This window comes from Notolepis coatsorum (genome assembly GCF_963971535.1).
Source record: "Notolepis coatsorum genome assembly, chromosome: 16".
NCBI lineage: Eukaryota > Metazoa > Chordata > Actinopteri > Aulopiformes > Paralepididae > Notolepis > Notolepis coatsorum.
In genome coordinates, this window is record NC_140180.1 from 63,720,471 (window position 1) to 63,741,116 (window position 20,646).

The following is a 20,646-nucleotide window of genomic DNA, read 5'->3' on the forward strand; positions in this document are numbered from 1 at the left end:
ATTCTCTTAAAATGTATTTATTTTTTTATTCTTAAACTAATTTAATCTATTGAATAACAGGTCGTTATTCCTCTGACTTCTGTCTCACACACACACACAGAGTTCCCTCCCCGGGCCCCTGTCCTGTAAGGTATTGGCTTGTGTTGCTACACGGACACATTTGTATGTTGCACCACGGAACTTCCTGTTCCTGTCTTACAGATTACAGACTTGTAAACAAACACTACGTCTCTTATTATATGTGAACTAAAGAGTACAAGGTTTACACAACAGCCCCCACCCGCTGTTTTATTGTATTTGTACCTGTACTATCCGCTGTCAGCTGTTTATCTCTCTGAGAGCTTGATTAAATAGCGTTAGCTCACGTTAGCTCCGCGGCTAATTTTAGCTCACCCCGAACTAAATCAATGACTAGGTTCTAAAGCATTCAAGTAGTTTTCACTGCACATAGAAGTAGCCAAACAGCGGGAGCATTTCGGGAGCATATTACCAAAACCCCGGCAATTTCGAGCCCTTAATGAATCAAATAGAGTCTGCCATGGCTACATGCTAACGTCATTGCGCAACTGTAGGAAAAACCTGGCAGCGATAATGGAATCGAAAGTCACGGGAGCCACGCGGTTCCAGGCATCGGCCAATTAGGAACCGGTTCCCAATGGGAACCGGTTTTCGATTCCCATCCCTAGTTACGAACGTCCCTGTTCTTTGACATTCTGTGATATATTTTCGGTGGTAAAACCCTTTCGGCCGAAAGAGCCTTTTTGACCATTTTCGGCCGATAATTATCGGCGGTCGAATATTCGGTGCATCCCTAATATATATATACATACATACATACATACATACATACATACATACATACATACATACATACATACATACATATGTTTGGTCAGTTCCATTGATTTTACGTGGCATAATTTATAATTTCAATAAGGCTATTGTAAGTAGTGTTGTCATGATACCAATATTTTGACTTCGATACCGAAGTATCATCATACCAGTTATAAGACAATACCACGGCAGAAACCTAAAATATCAGGAAAAGTTCAATGGGATATTAGATGACAGAACATGGAGATGTTTAATTAATAATATTTGTATTGTGGTGACTCACTTATCACGCACAATTGGTGCAGACATTCACTGGACGTTAGGAGCGGAGTGAGGGCTCCTTTAAGACTTGGGATTCTGGGAACGGGGTGTGTATTTGGTAACTTACATATGTCAGCTGTCAGCTGGCTGCTGTCACTTTCGAGGAGTAACGTTAACGTCTCTGTACTCTGTTGGATGTATATAATTTATGTTGGGAAGTAAAAGACTCGACTACCGTCTCCCGTTTCATCCTTTCTTGCGTTCCCACATTGGTGACCTGAAGTACGTGAGTGATTACATCATGACGGACGGAGAAGTGAACGTTATCTACGCGGCAGCAATTAAGTTGCCCGACTTCTGGCATCACAGCCCCAGACCCTGGTTTCAGCACATTGAAGCCCAGTTCGAGTTGAGAGGAATATCACAGGATGTTACTAAATACTATCATGTGGTAGCAACGTTGAATGCCCCGACGATGGCCCGTGCTATGGGGCTGCTGGAAGCTCTGCCAGCTGCCGGCAAATATGATGCTATCAAAGCATTCCTTTGCAATTATTTGAACTGTCGGAAATTGAAAAGGCGGATCGTCTATTGTCACTCAACGGCCTCGGCAACGGCAAGCCGTCCGAACTGATGGACAGGATGCTGTCTGTTTTGGGCTCGGCAGATCCCTCTTTTTTATTTAAACATGTTTTCATGCGACAGCTCCCAGCGCCTGTGCGCACCGCTCTGGCCAGCTCTCCCGTCTCCTTCACTAAAAACTACCGCGCGCTGGCTGCCGAAGCGGACAGGATTTATCTCGCCAACCTGCAGCAGTTTGTGCATGCGCTGCTTCCAGCCTACCACCCACCTACCCATCTAGTGGACGCCGCTGCAGCAGTGACTGCCCGTCGCCAGGGTAACAGTGGATGGGGTTATTTTCATAACCGGTTTGGCGCCAGGGCCAAACAGTGTCGCCCACCATGCATTTACAGCGACCAGGGAAACACCAGGACCAATGCTCATTAACAGCCATGAGCGTTGGCGGGGACAGCAGGCTGCTATTTATTAAGGACACCTTATTTGGCCGGCGACTACTGGTCGAGTCAGGTGCGCAACGAAGCATCCTGCCTGCTACAACTGTGGACACTATGGCGGGGGCCACGGTCCCCCCATGGACGCTGCTAATGGCACGTCTATATGTACCTACGGAACCCGGTATGTAGAGGTGTGTTTTGGCGTGCGCCGTTTCGGGTGGGAGTTTGTCATGGCCGCTGTGTCAGTTCCTCTCCTGGGTGTGGACTTCCTGTGTGCGTTCAGGCTGCTAGTGGACATTACAAACTGTCGCCTAATCGATGCTGTCTCCTTTGCACACTGGGAGGGGCAGGGACACGTCTATACTTTCCACAACAAATTTGTGTTTCCGCGTTCGAGTTTTGCGCTCTGATTGGCCAGGTCATGTGACATGTGCGCCAATCGTGGGACGGCAAGTTCTGCACCTATTTCCGGGTCGAACAGCCTGCAAACTACCTAATGCCTACTTTATCACTGGTTAAGCTTAGGCGTCTCTTTCACAGTTGGTTAAGGTTAGAGTTTGGAATCAGGGCAGGCGTTCTAGCGCCATGCTCTAAGACAAACTCTAACCATAACCAACTTCGAAAGAGCGCCTAAGCTTAACCATCCAAAAACTTGCGGTCCCACGATTGGGCGTACATGTCACATCACCTGGCCATCAAAGACGCGGAAACACGACTTTGTTGTGGAAAGTATTCAGGCGGCCAGCGTGAATATTAAAGGCAACCAACTTGTGTTCGGCTTTTCTCTGATTGGCCGCGCCCCCACGCGCAGGCAAGCGCACGTCCCAAATTAAATCCAAGGAGCAAGCGAGCGGCAGCGCGGGCAACCAACTTGTGTACTTGTTGGGCTGCTGTTCCAACCAACTTGTGTTCAGCTGCGGTAGCAGTGGACATACAGTACACCTCCTATCTATGTTGGGATTATGTTTGGTCATGACAAAACAATAAAAATCGCTACTGTTAGTAATGCTGCCACCACCCACTTCAATGACAGAGCTCTCATATTTGCGAATGCATAAACTATATCTTAAATTATGGCGATGTGTCTAATATGGCTGTCGCGAAGTCATTGATAAGCGACAGCCATATTAGACACATAGCCATAATTTAAGATATAGTTTATGCATTCGCAAAATATGAGAGCGCGCCGCTGTCATTGAAGGGCTTCCTACAACAGAGCACCGCCGCTGCTGCTGCTGAAGCTGGATCAAGCCGGCGGCGGCGCACGGAAGCCGGGGAAAAACCACTGCGTCGCCCCGCTGGCGTTTCAGCAGCCTCCACGGGCGAAATAACGTTACAGTTCCACACTGATGTACAGTGAGTGTCTAATATGGCTGTCGCGAAGTCATGCCTCTCCCTCTGAAAGCCCATCCACGCTGTGTATCATAGACTACCAGATTCACTCGTGTATAAACAAAGCCCATACAGTTATGAAATGCGCTGAACTAGAAAGCGTAACGTTATTATGTTTTGTGTTCCATTGATTAACGCCATTACCTGCTGTGCTGTAGGAAGCAGAGGTACAGTAAGTTACAGTAGGTGTAGGTTACATGTTTAATCAAAGCCCATACAATTTTTCATAATATTTCAAATATCATAATGATGTGTTTTCTATATTATATCCACAATCATTCATCTAAAAAATTGTATGGGCTTTGATTAAACATGTAACCTACACCTACTGTAACTTACTGTACCTCTGCTTCCTACAGCACAGCAGGTAATGGCGTTAATCAATGGAACGCAAAACATAATAACGTTACGCTTTCTAGTTCAGCGCATTTCATAACTGTATGGGCTTTGTTTATACACAAGTGAATCTGGTAGTCTATGATACACAGCGTGGATGGGCTTTCAGAGGGAGAGGCATGACTTCGCGACAGCCATATTAGACACTCACTGTACATCAGTGTGGAACTGTAACGTTATATGTTATTTCGCCCGTGGAGGCTGCTGAAACGCCAGCGGGGCGACGCAGTGGTTTTTCCCCGGCTTCCGTGCGCCGCCGCCGGCTTGATCCAGCTTCAGCAGCAGCAGCGGCGGTGCTCTGTTGTAGGAAGCCCTTCAATGACAGCGGCGCGCTCTCATATTTTGCGAATGCATAAACTATATCTTAAATTATGGCTATGTGTCTAATATGGCTGTCGCTTATCAATGACTTCGCGACAGCCATATTAGACACATCGCCATAATTTAAGATATAGTTTATGCATTCGCAAATATGAGAGCTCTGTCATTGAAGTGGGTGGTGGCAGCATTACTAACGGTAGCGATTTTTATTGTTTTGTCATGACCAAACATAATCCCAACATAGATAGGAGGTGTACTGTATGTCAAATGTCGGTCATGTGGTGGAAGAGTTTAGTACAGTCACACAACAGAACACCGCTGTAGTACAGTCACACAACAGAACACCGCGGGTTCGACCAGCGTTCTGCCGCGTCTCTCTTGCCGCAAGGGCGTGTGCTAGTGGATTGATTGATTGGCCGTGTGGCCAATCAGAGACGCTGAACGAAAAGCTGAACACAAGTTGGTTGCCTTTAATATTCACGCGGCAGGGACACTAGGCCTGTCCAACATGCTTGCTGCCGGGGATGTATATCAGCGCCTCCTAGCGGAGTTCCCTATCCTCACCACGCCTACATTTTCCTCAGCAGTCGCTCAGCATGGCGTGGAGCACTATATAGCCACTGTCGGTCCCCCGGTCTATGCACGCGATTGGCGCCTTGACCCAGCTAAGCTCTCCATTGCCAAGGAGGAATTTGCAACTATGGAACGCCTCGGAATTGTGCGCCGTTCTGACAGTCCGTGGGCCACCCCCCTGCATATGGTCACTAAGGCTGATGGTGGGTGGCGTGCCTGCGGCGATTTCCGACGCCTAAACAACGCCACAACCCCGGACTGGTACCCCGTCCCGCATATACAGGACTTCTCCGCCCACCTGGCGGGGACCACCATCTTTTCCAAGGTGGACTTGGTGTGGGGCTACCACCAGGTACTAGTTCACCCACGGGACGTTCCCAAGACGGCGGGCGGTCATCACTCCTTTTGGGCTGTTCGACTGCCAGTTCGGCCGGTCATCTATCGATTTCCTCGGGCGCAGGGTCTCAGAAGAGGGAGCCGTTCCGCTCCCTGCCAGGGTGGACGCCGTTGCCAGCTTTCCACGCCCCCGCACGTGAAGTCCCTGCAGGAGTTCTTAGGCATGGTGAACTTCTACAACGGGTTAATACCCGTGCCGCTCACCTCATGCGCCCCTTGTATGAGGCTTTGCGCGGTAAGGACCCCAAGGCCGAGGTGGACTGGTCCCTGTGTACCGACAAAGCTTTTTTGGGCGCTAAAACTGCACTGGCCAGTGCCGCATTAGTGGCACACCCATTTCCTACCGCCCCTATCGCCCTCACAACTGACGCCTCAGACTACGCAGTGGGGGCAGTGTACGAACAGTGGGTGGGGGGGGGGGGCTGGCAACCGCTTGCTTTCTTCAGTCGCCAGCTGCGGGACAATGAAAGAAAGTACAGCACCTTTGACCGGGAGCTCCTAGGCCTCTTCCTGGCCATCAGGCACTTCAGATTCCTGCTGGAGGGCCGACGTTTTACTGCCTTTGTGGACCACAAGCCACTCACCTTCGCCATGGCCAAAGCCACCGAGCCGTGGTCAGGGGGCGCCAGCAGCACCAACTCTCCGCCATCTCAGAGTTTACCACGGACATACGGCATGTTGCAGGCAAGGACAACTACGTCGCTGACTGCCTCTCCGGGACGGTGGTGGGGGACGTCCGCTTGGGACTGGACTACGCTGCCATGGCTGCCGACCAGGCCACTGACAAGGACATGCAGGCCTACCGAGCAGCCCACACTGGGCTAAGGTTAGAGGATGTACAGTTTGGTATCGCCAACACCACGCTCCTCTGCGACGTCTCCACCGGTCAGCCCCGTCCGATGGTTCCCGCTGGCTGGTGGTGGCAGGTATTCGAAGCCATCCATGGCCTGTCGCACCCGGGGGTGAAGGCGTCAACTAAGCTGGTCGGTGCGAAATTCGTCTGGCATGGCCTCAGGAAGGACATCGCAGCCTGGGCCGGCTCCTGCGTGGCGTGCCAGCGTGCAAAGATACACTGTCACACCAAAGCCCCCTTGGCACAGTTTCTCGTGCCGGAGAGGCGTTTTGACCATGTCAATGTGGACCTGGTGGGTCCCCTGCCCCTCTCCCACAGGTTCACTCACCACGGTGGACAACCACTAGGTGGCCGGAGGTGGTCCCGCTGGCATCGACCACATCCGCCGAGGTGGCCCGGGCGTTCATTGGGTCCTGGGTAGCCCGTTTTGGCACACCGTCTGACCTCACTTCCGACCGGGGCCCACAGTTTACGTCCGGGCTCTGGACTGCAGTCGCCGAGGGCCTGGGAGTGAAGCTCCACCGCACCACAGCCTACAATCCACAGGGCAACGGCTTGTGCGAACGGTTTCACCGCTCTATGAAGGCTGCTCTGTGGGCCAGCCTTACGGATGGCAACTGGGTCGACCGGCTTCCCTGGGTCATGCTTGGCCTGCGCTCCGCCCCCAAAGAAGACCTGCAGGCCTCGGCTGCTGAGCTGGTGTACGGACACTGGTCGGTTACCTCATCTCGGACTGTGCTCAGGGATGGCGCCGGTGCCTTCACCCCAGTCCCAACTTCCCAGCACTGCCTCCCGCAGTCCTACATGCCTAGGGATCTGCAGTCAGCCAGGTATGTCTTCATTCGCCATGACAGCCACCGTACCCCTCTGCAGCCCCCTTACGACGGCCCTTTTCGCGTCCTGGAGGCGGGGCGTAAGAACTTCATGGTGGACATTGGAGGAAGGTCAGAGCGGGTATCGGTCGACCGGCTCAAGCCTGCCCATTTGGACCTAGACAGGCCACGGTGTGGACGACCCCCTGCCCGGCCCCTGCCAACTGCTTTTCCCTCTCGTCACCTCATATCTCCTGAATCCCCCCCACACGCCCCAATCCCCACCTCTACCCCTGCACGGTGATACAGAGTCGTTTCTGGGCCCCCCCCCCCGCCTCGTTGACTGTGGATGATCTTTTGGGGGGGTATGGTGAATTCTGGGGGGGCCTGTGTGGTGACTCTCTTATCACGCACAATTGGTGCAGACATTCACTGGACTTTAGGAGCAGAGTGAGGGCTCCTTTAAGACTTGGGATTCTGGGAACAGGGTGTGTATTTGGTAACTTACATATTATGTCAGCTGTCACTTTCGAGGAGTAACGTTAACGTCTCTGCACTCTGTTGGATGTATATAATTTATGTTGGGAAGTAAAAGGAAAGACTCGACTACCATCTCCCGTTTCATTCAGTATGCTGTTAAAACTAAAATAATGAACTGACTATGAAAAAAAGAATGCCAGCTAGTTGTTGGTGTGTACCTTGGTAGGTACAATTCAGCTGATACTGTTGACACAGCCACTACGAAAAGTGTACAATCGCACACACTGCTCCGGTCACGCATCCACTCAACTCATAGAAAATACGCATCAGCTATTATTCTAAAAGTACTAATAAAATGAGAGTATTGAACCGTTTTTAACAGTTGGGTATCACAATACTTTTCTAGTATCGGTTTGATTGATTGAAAACTTTATTAACAGTATGGCTCAATACACACAATTGTTAAGGGGATGCAGACCAGAGAAAGACTTTCGTCTTGTTTACATCAGGGTCCCCCATTTTCAATTCATAATGAGATATATGACATACACCATACACAGATATATATCATGACATTTATGACATGCATGACATACAAGTATACAGTACTGTTACATTTGTGAGATACAAGATATGCAAATATACAGTACTGTTAAACAGATTCGAACAGAAAATATATACATACGAGGGGGAGGAAACTGTACATTACGACGGGGTGGGAGGGGGGGGGGGGGGGTACATAAAATATATAAGATCCTAACAGAAAAGTAGGGGTGCACGATATTGATTTTTTTGACCCAGATATCGATAGCGATAACTTTCTGCTCCTCAAGGTCGATACCGATACCGATATATACCGTACTTTTCGCACTATAAGCCGCACCTGACTATAAGCCGCAGCAGCTAAATTGAATGATGTGTACATATATAAGCCGCAGGTGTTTTAATGTTTAATTACCATATGTAATTAGCATTGGGACACAATACTGTCGGACAAATAACAAGCATTAACTCATTTACAAGTTGTATTAAGTTTAGCAAATAAGGGAACAGATAAATAACATTTCAATGCAGTCAAAAAAGCAATATTTAGATGTTTACATTTTAGAGTTTGGTCACGTCGAGTCACATATAAGCCGCACCGTTATATAAGCCGCAGGGTCGAAAAATGGGGAAAAAAGCCGCGGCTTATAGTCCGAAAAGTACGGTATATATTTATTGTATTATAATTTTTTTTATGTATATTCCTGTAGTTTTTACCTAACCAGATTTATCATGACATGAGCGTTACTACTATGAACAAAACAAAGCCAAGAGAACAGTTTTGACTCTTCAAATAAAGTGACTATATTTATTTTTCCAAATGAATATAATTTGAGTCAATCACAAAATTCACAATCCGTCAATGTCATTAACAATGTGTTTCCCTGAACAATGAGTGAACTAAAAACCAACAGGTATTGTGCTTTGTCAGTAGGGATGGGTACTGTTCACATTTGAACCGATACGGTACCGGTACCTGTGAATCGATACCGGTACCCAACGGTACCTTTTTTCGGTACTTTAGTCTCTAAAAATGTAATCTACCTACCTTAATTGTAAAAAAAAAAAAAATCCAAACTTCAAATAACCACATTTTCGACCGTTTTCGGCTTGCCATTGCCCTGACTGCTTTGTTGTTGAATCAAGTCAAATCCTAAGTAAGCATATATTGTGCGTGTGAACGTTGACATGAAAAGAAAAAGGTAAAAAAATTATATATATATTATTATCGGAGCTATCAATACTTTTATCGGGATGACGTCATAATTGCTGATATCGGCCCGATAATTATCGTGCATCCCTACAGAAAATATATACATACGAGGGGGAGGAAACTGTGCATTAGGATGGGGTGGGTGGGAGTGGAGGTTTGGACATTTACGGGGGCCAGTTTAGAGTTGCAGCCTCCCGTAGGTGCTCTTTGAGAGCGGGTTTGAAGGTGGGTAGGGATTCACATTTTTCACGGCTGTGGGTAGGGCGTTCCACATTGATGTGGCATAATTGCGAAACGTGTTTAGTCCCTTGTTTGTGCCGAATCTGGGTTGAACATGATTTGTGGAACTCCCTCTGGTGTTGTGGTCGTGGTATTCCCTGACCTTTGGGAAGTATTTTGACATGTACATGGGTACCTTAGTCGTGTAGTGTATCTTGTAGACCAGGCCCATTGCAAGTTGTTGTACTCTGTCGTCTACTCTTAGCCATCCTAGGTTGTCAAAATGGGCAGGGGTGAGGTGGGTTTTAGGAGTAAGGTCAAGCAGTATTCTGACCAGTTTGTTTTGTGATGTTTGTATTGTAATCTTGTTTTTAGTGCCTTTGAGGTGCTTTGTTACCATGAGGTGCAAGCAGTCGTCGTACCCTTGAATGAGTGCTCCTGTAGAACGCTACTGTAGACACTGCCTTACCGTTATATTGCTAAATGATTTACTGTGGGTGTGTGTTTTCTTTCTCAGGCGGAGGTTATGTACAAGAAGAACCCTAAGCTGTTGAGTCAGCTGCAGCACTGTGAGGAGTCGGGGATCCCCCTGGTGGCCATCCTGGGAGAGGAGGAACTTAAAAGTGGAGTGGTCAAACTACGCACCGTGGCCACCAGAGAGGAGGTCTGATGCACACAATCACACACTTACACACTCACATACACATAAAGGCTACATTCCCATCAGGCTAAAGATCCCAGCCATGGGGTCTGCCAGATGTTTATTCCATACCCTGCAGTCTTAACACATTCAGCGCCAGACCCGACATTTCTCGGGTTTCGCCGCCATGCGTTGAGCGCCAGAACCCCCGAAAACCTGAGAAATCTCGGGTTTTCATCGCTTTTTCTTTTATTCGATTTTAATATTCTATACAGTCTCGCGGACCTCGGTATATCATTGGGATTCATTCTGAGACCTCGAGATTGCAATGCCGGCCGAATCCTGCTAGGTGGAAGTATCGCCTACCATTTGAAACCTTATTTCACACTGTGTGTTACATTTTATATGGTCCAGGCGGAGAATGGGACCCGGGCAAGTGAAATGCACACATGATGCATAGTTTGTCCCATTTCATGTCAGGGACCCGATGGACATCAATACTGGAAATCGCGATCAGACAATTGGAATATTCATTTTGGAATACCTCCTAGCAAAGGTAAGGACTATATGACGTCAATCCTACAGTACTTTGATCCTACAATGATTTCACAACTATCATATGTCACGTACTCCAAAACGTATGCCGTTGCTGACGATCAGAGCATCACAAAACGACCCCCCCCCCCTTTGATGCCTTCATGATGAAACATAATACCTATTATATACCTTTGATTTGGAAATAGTATCGTGTCCAGGCGAGCAACACGAACGCTTTCGCAAAATGCACATAGCGCTCCATAACTCAGCTTCCAGGAATTGGCCTGGATCACTCTGAAACTATACAATATTCACCACGGGATAACACGCAAACTTATACATGAAAAAATTTACTCTGATTTACAGGGTTTTTTGTAGACATAGTACTGTTTTTTGCCATCCGGACACATGCAATTTTAAATATTAATATAGAATATCAGGCCTATAAATTACCTTATTATGGTCAAGTCATACATCTATGGATCGGGCCAAATCTCCTCTTTCCAATGGCAGAGTAACAGGGCAGCAAAGACTGAATGAAATCTACTGTAAGTACAGTTACTTTTTTAGGCTGGTGTGAGCTGGGTAGTGTAGTTTTATGAAATGTCGATGTCCATCGAAAGCCCTGGGTCTCCCCTCTCTCAGGACTACAATGTTTTCATGACTCTTTACTTCCTCGTATATAATTCTTCCGGTTTCCGCCGGGATGCGCAGATATTTATAAACTCATATTTTGCTAATAACACTTTCAATCATTAATAAATTAAAGAATTCAGCAGAGGGCGCCCCAGTGGCGAACCACATAACGCGCTGAGTCGCGGCACGGCCGACCCGGGTTCGATTCCCGAACCCGTCGTTATTTGTCGAATGTCTTCCCCCCACTCTGTCTCCCGTTTCATCTCTCTCTCTCTCTCTACTGGACTGGACTGCCCAGTAGAATAAAGCGATAAATGCTAAAAAATAAATATTTAAAAAAAAAAAAAATTCAGCAGCCGGACATGATGAAATCAAGGCCAAGCTTCTCAAGGAAGTAGCTACCTCAATCATCATGCCATTAACACATGTACTTGATGTCTCTTTGAAAACGGGTGTAGTCCCGAATTACTTGAAAGTAGGGTTGTCATGATACCAAAATTTTTGTTTCGATACTATACCAATATGAATTTCGATACTTTTCCTCAAAATCAGGGAAACACTCTCAGATGTCATTATTGTTCTTTATTTTAAAACACAACAATGAACAATGACAGGGCGGCTGGGTGGCGTAGCGGAGATTGCGCTCGTCACCAATGCAAGAGACTCCGGTATCGAATCTCAGCATTGCCTTCGACTTGGGCCGGCCGTCGTACTGGCTCATTTGGCAGAGTCAGCGGGTGGAAAGTCGATGGGTGGGGATTGGACGTTGTGGACAGCGACTCCTACAGGTCGGTTGAGTGACGCCTGCACAGCAGAGACAGGAAGTATCGCCTCGCCACTTGAGAGTCCGCGCTGTCTGGTGAAAAGATGCGACAAGCTGCCTCCTCGTGTACCAGAGGGGACACGTGATGCAAGGCTTCTATCCTCACTACAACAGACCAGTGGGGGGCATAGTCTAGCAACGTTCAAGACAGGGGAGGGGAGAATTGGCAATACGAAATTGGGATGGGAGAAAAATGGAAAATGAGTGGATAAAAAAAAAGATGAACAATGACAAGAATAAATAAATTAAATTAAAAGCAATGGCGTTCAAAATGCTGGAGAACTTTTTTGCACTTAAAAAGGTTGCTGTACAATGTTTCTGAACCCAGCTTTCTCAACTGTATATATATTTAAACTTGGTCCATACAGATGAACCTGTTGAGCCTTTTATCATCTTTGGACTAATTTGTGTACTTAATATGCTGCTCAAAAAAAGCTGGGAGGTTAGGTTGCTTCTGAGTGGGGGGAGTCACTCTGTGAGCCAAATGCAGCAGACTTCTGTAGTTAAAAAAAATTCAAGGGGTAGAAAAAGTATGGTTGTATTATTATTATACATTTGTCATAGCAGAGGGCCTAATTAGTTTGAGATACCATAACCTACTGTAGAAAACATTTTGATAAGTGAGACTGATTATATATAACCTATCATAATCTAGAACTAGGTCATATTGTAGGCTGTTTAACAAAAATAAAAGTAGCTAAGGTATTACCACTCTTCAAAGAAGGTGACCCTTGTCTCTTCAATAATTACCGTCCTATATCGATCTTACCCTGCATGCTTCTCCAAGGTTTTGGAGAAGTTGGTCTATGCAAGAGTGTTAAAACACCTCAATGACAACAACATCCTGTATAAGCATCAATATGGATTTAGAAAAAAAAAAAAAAAACGTAACCTATGGCTCTCCTCCAACTTACTGACAATATATGAAGCATTAAATGATAATAAATTTGCAATTGGGATTTTTCTAGATTTATCAAAATACTTTGATACAGTGGATCATAGTATCAACCCTTTGGAGGCCAACCCGAGATTTATCCGGTTAACTCGCCATGCTCTGGGTGCCAAGACCTGAGATATCTCAGGTTTTAATCGATATTTCTTTTATTAGCTATATGTATCCATTCATTTTTCATCCATCCAGCCTGACGTTATCATTGGGAATGGGTCTGAGCTCGCAAAGGGCAAATACCACCGCCTAACATCTCCCGGATGGTATTGCACATCATTGGAATCCCTCTGGCTGGGGCTGTGCATCGATCTAAGAGGTCCGGTCCAGGTTTTACTTCTCGGGCATGCAGTATCGTTATAACACATTGACTGGGGACACTCGGAGCAGCGTGGGTTATGTGTTTTGGATATATAACGTTGGATCAATAAAAATCAATATTTGGAATGGCGATCAGGAATTGGAATTAATCCTTTTGCAGGACATCAGATGTGAGGTAAGGACTTTGTTACGAATCTTGGATTAATCAGATGTTCCTTTCACCGCCATCGGAGCATGTGTGTGTGTGAGGTTCGCGCCGACCAAAGTACGGAGAATCGATTTTTCAGACCCCGCTTCTGTTCGCCCATGATGACACATATAATATCGATAATCTAGCGTTTATTTGAAAACTATTCATAAATCAAGCGACAAATGGCACGATTTCTAACTAAATACATTGAAGCTCGATTTGCTGGAGTTTATTGAGATGAGACAGAACGCTCTAGAAATATATTCATATGCATCACGGAATAATAACGGAAATGTATGTATGAAATAATTATCTGTTTCGTGCATGTTGACTGGAAGCAACTCATTGACGATCACCGTGTTATTTAGATCTATTGCTATTATATTTGATATATTTTAAGCACTCGCAAATAAGTCCTATCCTACATTGGATAAAGCACTGGCACTGAAGGGTGCCGGAAGTGTTCATATCCAAACTTAATCATTATGGTTTTCAGGATGTGTACTTTTTGACGAGGAACGCAATGGTTGTCTTCATTTTCCGATGCAACTCCGAGAACACCACTTGGCAGACCAAAAACATCTGACTGTTCCTGGGTCGTATTGGAAAACTAATGACCATAGCATACCTTGTCAAAAAATACAAACAATATGCAAAACCACCTGCCGATCAGAGACTGGGAAATATACAGTCTTACTAATTTCTCCAAAGTTGCCCACTGCAGCTTTAATTGTAGCCCATCATGTGATTACAACGTTAAGAAATGTGTTTAGTTTGTCAGCCCTATGTATATCAACAATTTCTTGACAGATTTAATTGCATATCTAGTTTAGTAACTGATGTGTGCTGTTGTTAATTATCTGGCTGCATTACTAACCCCACCATCTCCTCTCTTTGTCTCAACAGGTTGATGTATCCAGAGCCAGTCTGGTAGACGAGATTAAGAGGAGGACATCACAGGTCTAGTTACTCTTACCCTACCCGGCGACAACCCCAGCCACATCACCCGATTGGTCCAAAAACAACAACAGAGAAGCTCTGCAGCACTTGTTAAGCCCCTCCCTCCCAAAAAAAAACAGAATCCTCAACAGAAAAACATGCTCTACATCACCGGGATCACAGCCACAGCCATTGAACATCCATCCACTAGCTGTGCCCCCCCCCCCCTTCAGAGACTGTGCAGCTGTTAACAAACTAATAATATATATTGTATGGAGCTGTTGGCTTCTTTCATTTTGTGTTCAGTCTATCCAAGCTTTTGAGATTGGCTGGCGACAAACGCATCCATTAAAATGTTTTATGTTTCATTCAAAGGCGCACTGCTGGTAGAGAACATCAGGAATACAGTTTACACACAGTTTACATCAAAGTGCCAGGAATACATTTGAGAATGTTAAGTTGGTTTGAACGACATCTGCGCATCAAGAGGATTTGCACTCTTTACTTTCCCACAATGTTGTGCTCTGCTGACCACATCCTTATCTCAATGAAACCCAGCAAATCCCCTCTGTATGTATGCAGTATAGGGAGACTCGACAGCTTACGCTATGCAGTGTTGTAGCTCTCCAGCCCATTTCCCTCTTATCCTGGTGTGTGTTGTCTTATCGCGGTCTCGCATATTTGTCTTGATTTTCTTGAATTTTAACTCTGTAAAACTCCCATTTGATGATAATGAATGAAATACATAGACGAAAAATAGATGATTGAAGGCAGACTGCAAATCTCTTTACAATTAAGGACTATGTGATTAAAGATAAATACACAGTCTGGTCCATAAATATTTCTTGTTCTTGCCAACTGTTGTGAAGGGGTTTTTCCTTCACCAGGGAAAGATTTCTTTGGTTTCCATGGTTCTGTTCTTCCGGGTATTGGTGTTGCTGAGCTCACCAGTGTGGCCTTTCTTTTTAAGAATGTACCAACAGTTGGTTTGGCCACACCTAATGTTTTTGCCATCTGATGGGTTTGTTTTGATTTTCAGCCTAATGGGACAGCTCTTGGACCTCATTTTGAGAGTTGACGGCAACCGATCCCAAATGCAAATACCACACTTGAAATTAACTAGACCTTGGGAGCTCCAGTAGCTCACCGCATATCTCGGCGCTATTTCTGCGTCGGGGAAAACCGTGCTGCGTCACGGATCTGGTGGACTCAGAGTTCGATTCACGGACCCGCCGTCATTTGCCAGAATGTCTTCCCCTGCTCTATATCCCGTTTCACCCTGTATCTGTCGGTCATGCTTGACCAGAAAAGCGATAAACGCTCAAAAATAAAGTTTAATTTTTTTTTTTAACTAGACCTTTTCTGATCCATGTCAATTAAATGAGGTTATAACACACCTGGCCATGGAACAGCCAATTGTCTAAATACTTTGTCCCATTAAAAAGGGAGGCACATATAGAAATTGTTGCAATTCCTACACTGTTCACCTGATTTGGATGTAAAGCTGAAAGTCTCGATTGAGATGGTCTTGAATACAATGTTTATGCTACCCTGTAGAGCTGGACCCAGACTCGCAAAACATCCAATGGAATTAAGTGAGGAGATGAGACCTACATTGTATGTTATCTATTTAAAATATTAAAGTAAAAAACGTAGTATAACTGCGTTCCTACCGAGATACTTTGTCAGAATACAACCTGTGGTGAGGAACTGCCTCACATGAGTTTATCGGAGGATAAGTTTGCAATAGGACCATTACAGCAGCTATACAGTATACAAAATAATAGTCTTTCTGCCTGTACAAACCATGCCTGTTCTATCCAATGTCACAAATAAACAGATTCAGCTGATATTTGCCTGGCCCTTGTTTTGTGTGACTATCTTATCTTTGATACGATTATAAATAGTGCTCATCCTCAAATTCAGAGAAGCAGCTCAGAGATCCACAGTCTAGGATCAACATTCTGCAATTCATTCCTATGGCCGCCACTAAAAGTCGATTAGTGGCAACAATGTTGGCCGAAACTGTCTACAAAGAAAATGGCTTACCATTCCCAATCAAGCCGGTCATTTTGACACCTCATGTGCAGGGACGCGAGAAGTCCGCGGGGAGTGGGGGTGCTGAGATATCAATAGTTTGATAATTTTTTTTTTTTTATATATATATATATATTTTTTATATAAAATATATATATTATATAATTATACTTGTAGTTGTATTGTCTGCGAGACATCGCCACCACGCAACACGTCAAAATGCTCGCTATCTGCAAACAGCTCCACTGTCTGTCACGTCATAACCAACACTCGTTCACTAGAGGATACTATGATGAATTGAAAATGGGGGACCTTGATGTAAACAAGACGAAAGTCTTTCTCTGGTCTGCATCCCTTTAACAATTGTATGTATTGAGCTGTACTGTACTGTACCCATTCTGCAATCTGTTAATAAACTTTTCAATCAAAACCGCTGCCCAACTCCGCGCTCTGAGCGTTCTGATGCACACATCACAGCCCAGCTTACCCCACCTGGCTGTTGCGCCATCCCTCTGCAATTCGTTCTCCGCATACATGATCGTTCGCCGGCATGCAAAAGGTCTTCGATCACCCTCCCGGGGGCTCGGATAGTTCTGCTGGCTTGTTCATATATTCCTTTACTGCGAATTCAGCGTCCCAAAAGTTAACTATCCCAGGCAGGGCGCAGCCGCTGTGTCTATTTTTTTTACCAACGGATTTCCAGTTCCGCGTTGACACTTCCAGGCCGCGTCTATTCGAATCCCAACCGGTTCATGCGTCGGCTACACGCTGATAATAACACTGCATTATCGAGACAGCGCCCCTATGACGATCTGAATGAATTCCAAGAGTAGGGTAAATCTGCAGTGCCGTTCCGCTCTGTGACATGAGTAGCCTCGGTTACAAATTTGGAATAAAATCCAAAACAACCTTGCAGTTGCAGTTACACTCCCATCCAGCAGGGGGTGCTGCAGCCCCTGCCGCACCCCCCCTTCTCGCGTCCTTGCTCATGTGTGTAGTACAACAATATCAAAGTCAAGGTAGACCGCGCTTCTAAATATATGATATATAGCTACTTTGGTAGCTTAGAGACCTGCAGCTCCAGAGTTTAAAGTTCACCCTGTCCCTAGTGGACATACAGCAGCTTTCGTAGCTACAACGATGGAGTCAAGAGACTCATCCTCGCCTGAAGCAGAGGGAGACTCTTATCCTACTCCATGGCGTGACCCTTACTAACTACTGGCAGGACGCCATCATCCCGAGGGGCCTGCTTATCGCCAAGGCAAGACATCGAGCGGCGTAAGAGATGCTAGAGACGAAGAGACTACAAGACTACCTACACACATGGTGCCTCCTGCACTCCTGCAGGCCTACTGGGCAGCCCAGAGACCGACCTAGGAAAGGGATGTCTCCGTGCAAGAAAAGTTCATCGGTCCCGGAGATATACACTATTACAAACATTGGTAACATTGCAGCTGCATATTTGAGTGATTAGCACCACAATGTCCTTTCTTAAGGGTGAATGTTTGTACCGTTTTTCTCCTAATGCAATCTTATTGTTTATGGGACTCGTTAGTCTACAATGCTCTCTAGAGGGGGAGACAGGTTACTATATTCATTTGATTAATGGCACTGTACCAAAGGGAATGAATGAAAAAAATGTGTTATCCTGTTTCCTATAAGTGACTTTTTAACTTTTACTTTTATTATCAAGATTATATTATCATTATTATTATTATTATTATTGAATGGTGAAAAGTTTCCTTCTGTTGTTGTTCTTTGCTTATAGAATTTTGTGTTTGCTACTGGCTTATCTAAGTTTCTGGTTTATATTTGTTTTCAACATTCTACATTATTAAGTCCTTACTCTGGAGGTCAAAGTTGACTAGCATTCCCAAGCTCACCTCTATGATGTCACTTCCTGCCCACATGGTATATAGCTCCCATGTTTACAAGCTATCACGGTTAGCCTATTAACACTGAAGATGGAACACCTGTTCCGAAACATGTCTGTATCATAGGCTGCCATTAAAATATTTTTTTTTGAAATCTGAGAGTGCTGGTCCGGCCTTCGCCTTTTTTCCTCCTAGTACAACAATATAAAATAATAGTCATAAAATTCATAACTCCAAGGTTTTCATCTCTCAAATCTCATTTAATTAAAATGAGAAAACAAACAACACACAAGTAATAGAAAGCATGCAAATAAACTGACAAAAACAACTTTCAAACAAGACAACAGGTCTTTTGATAAAATATTAATAAAACAAGTATAAAATAAACTAGATTAGGTTCAATCACCATACAAGTTTTTTTCTCCTTTCCATAAAACATTAACAATAAAAAGCATAATAAAAGTAGGAGATGCAGAAGATGTGAGGTGGCCGCTCAGCGGTGATTCAGTGAGCTCTGTGGATTACCCTGAGGATGTGCTGGGCTGCGGCCTGGCGGGCCTCTTCCTGCACGGCTGCAACTGTGTGCCCCGGCAGGGTCATCACCAGGCCGTTGAAGGGCAAGGCCATCCCAGGTATGTACACTAGGTAGGTGAAATATAGGTAGCCGTTGGGCCTAGCGTGGCTGTACTGCAGGTCGTAGAGAGGCGGGCCTCCCCCGTAGAGCTCACACAGCGCCCGCAGCATGGACACTGGAGACACTTTATCCCTCACGACCGGAGCCCTGCAGGGGGAGCGGAGGAGAGAGGGGGGGGTGGTGGAGGAGGTGGTGGTAGTGGTGGCGAGAGGGAGGGTAGGGCAACATGTGAGGATGGCGCTGGCGACGGGCCCTCCCACTGCTCTGGAGAAGCAATTGGCCGGGGGCACGTGGCGGCTGTCCGGGACGTGGTGAGGCGGCGCCGGGTTCTTGGGGGACTGGACCAGAGCTGCCGGCTCCTCGTGCTTGGCTATGTCCGACAGGTACCACTTGACTGAGACGCTCAGAGCGAAGTGCTTCTTGAAACCTGGAGAGGAGGACAGAGTGAGAAAGAGGTTATGTTTGATGTCTTCTGATGACACTTTTACATCTACTGAATTAGTTCATTGTGTTGGGGCTATATTTACTACTTAGCTGCAACCTTGTAATGCTTGCATGCACACAGAACAGCAACATATGTTGAAATCAACACTAGACAAAGCCAGGCTTTCTACTCGTGCTGCATCGTCAGGTCACTGTTTCCTTTTGATATCTGTCTCAACGATATACCACTATACAGTATGTTGAAAAATGGTATTCGCTTGAATAAAAAGGCGACGCAATCAAATCAACTTAAAGTTGTCGTGAAACAATAAAAGTATTTAACACAAAAAAATATCCAATAAAAAGAAGGTATAATAATTTAATTACATTTAACACATTGGGAGCCATGCAGTATGCCCATCTTTACCACTCTGCCAGTGCTGTAAGCCTATGGAGTGGGCTCACCTTCTTTGCAGGGCTATAACTTTTTAAATATTATAGCTATATCGACATTACTATGGCCCATTCAACATCGGGTATCCATCGTTCCCGATGTGGGAACGTTATATTTTTCCATTCATACATTGTCGTGTTAGTACCGTCGAGAATATAAGTATGTTTTTAGACTGTATAGCAGTAATTCCTAGAACGCGCGCTATAGGCCCCGACGCGTATTATACATTATCGATTGGCGTTTCGTCCCTATACACGCTATATTAAATATTTCAAATGCATATGATCGCTATACATTATGCTCCATCATGCGTGAAGGAAAGGGGGGGGGGGGGGGGGGGGGTCATTTATGATTCCTTGATTGTCACTAACGGCTTTCTTTAGTAAGACACCATACGTTGATCGGACAGATTGCAATGAAATAAATGAACAATCGGGCTGGAAATAACGTTAGATTCCTCTTACCTCTGGTCGATGCGTCTGGAGAAGAAAAATTCCAATTATTTGACGTCGATCTGCTAGATCCATTTTCCGTTTGTATGACGCAATAAACGCCGAAAGCATATTGATTCTTGCGTCTCGAAAGCGATCCAATGCACCCGAGGTGTGTATATTGATCCACGTTACAAGATATCTCTGGCGGAGCTTTTTCCCCGATGCACCGAGCGCCACTTCCGGTTTAGAGTGGAGTGTAACTCGCCCGAAATCCACCAGGCGGCGGTATTGAGGCGTTGCAATATCAGACAGGGTCCAGCTGGCTCCCGGAGGCTTCCTGGATGAATTATGAATGCAAATAAAATAACGATCTTGTCACTCAACGCATGTTATTGGCAATTAATGTGTTAATAGTCAGACAAATTAACCAAAGCATGAAAAAATTTCAA

The 20,646-nt window shown here is 45.6% G+C and overlaps 2 protein-coding genes across 3 annotated transcripts in view; one reads left to right on the forward strand and one right to left on the reverse strand.

Moving 5' to 3' along the window:
* The window catches only part of hars (histidyl-tRNA synthetase), a 58,591-nt gene extending 42,400 nt beyond the window's left edge, over positions 1-16,191 (forward strand). For both annotated transcript variants that reach the window (XM_084331594.1, XM_084331593.1), the window contains 2 exons: positions 9,827-9,973; positions 14,309-16,191. In XM_084331594.1, coding sequence (XP_084187720.1) covers positions 9,827-9,973; positions 14,309-14,368 — 207 coding nt within the window. In that variant the 3' untranslated portion in view covers positions 14,369-16,191. The remainder of the gene's footprint in view (positions 1-9,826; positions 9,974-14,308) is intronic.
* Positions 16,192-18,756: 2,565 nt separating this feature from the next.
* dnd1 (DND microRNA-mediated repression inhibitor 1) overlaps positions 18,757-20,646 on the reverse strand; it is a gene marked incomplete at both ends in the record, with an annotated part of 82,160 nt that continues 80,270 nt past the window's right edge. The window contains 2 exons of the mRNA XM_084332055.1: positions 18,757-19,033; positions 19,139-19,313. Coding sequence (XP_084188181.1) covers positions 18,757-19,033; positions 19,139-19,313 — 452 coding nt within the window. The remainder of the gene's footprint in view (positions 19,034-19,138; positions 19,314-20,646) is intronic.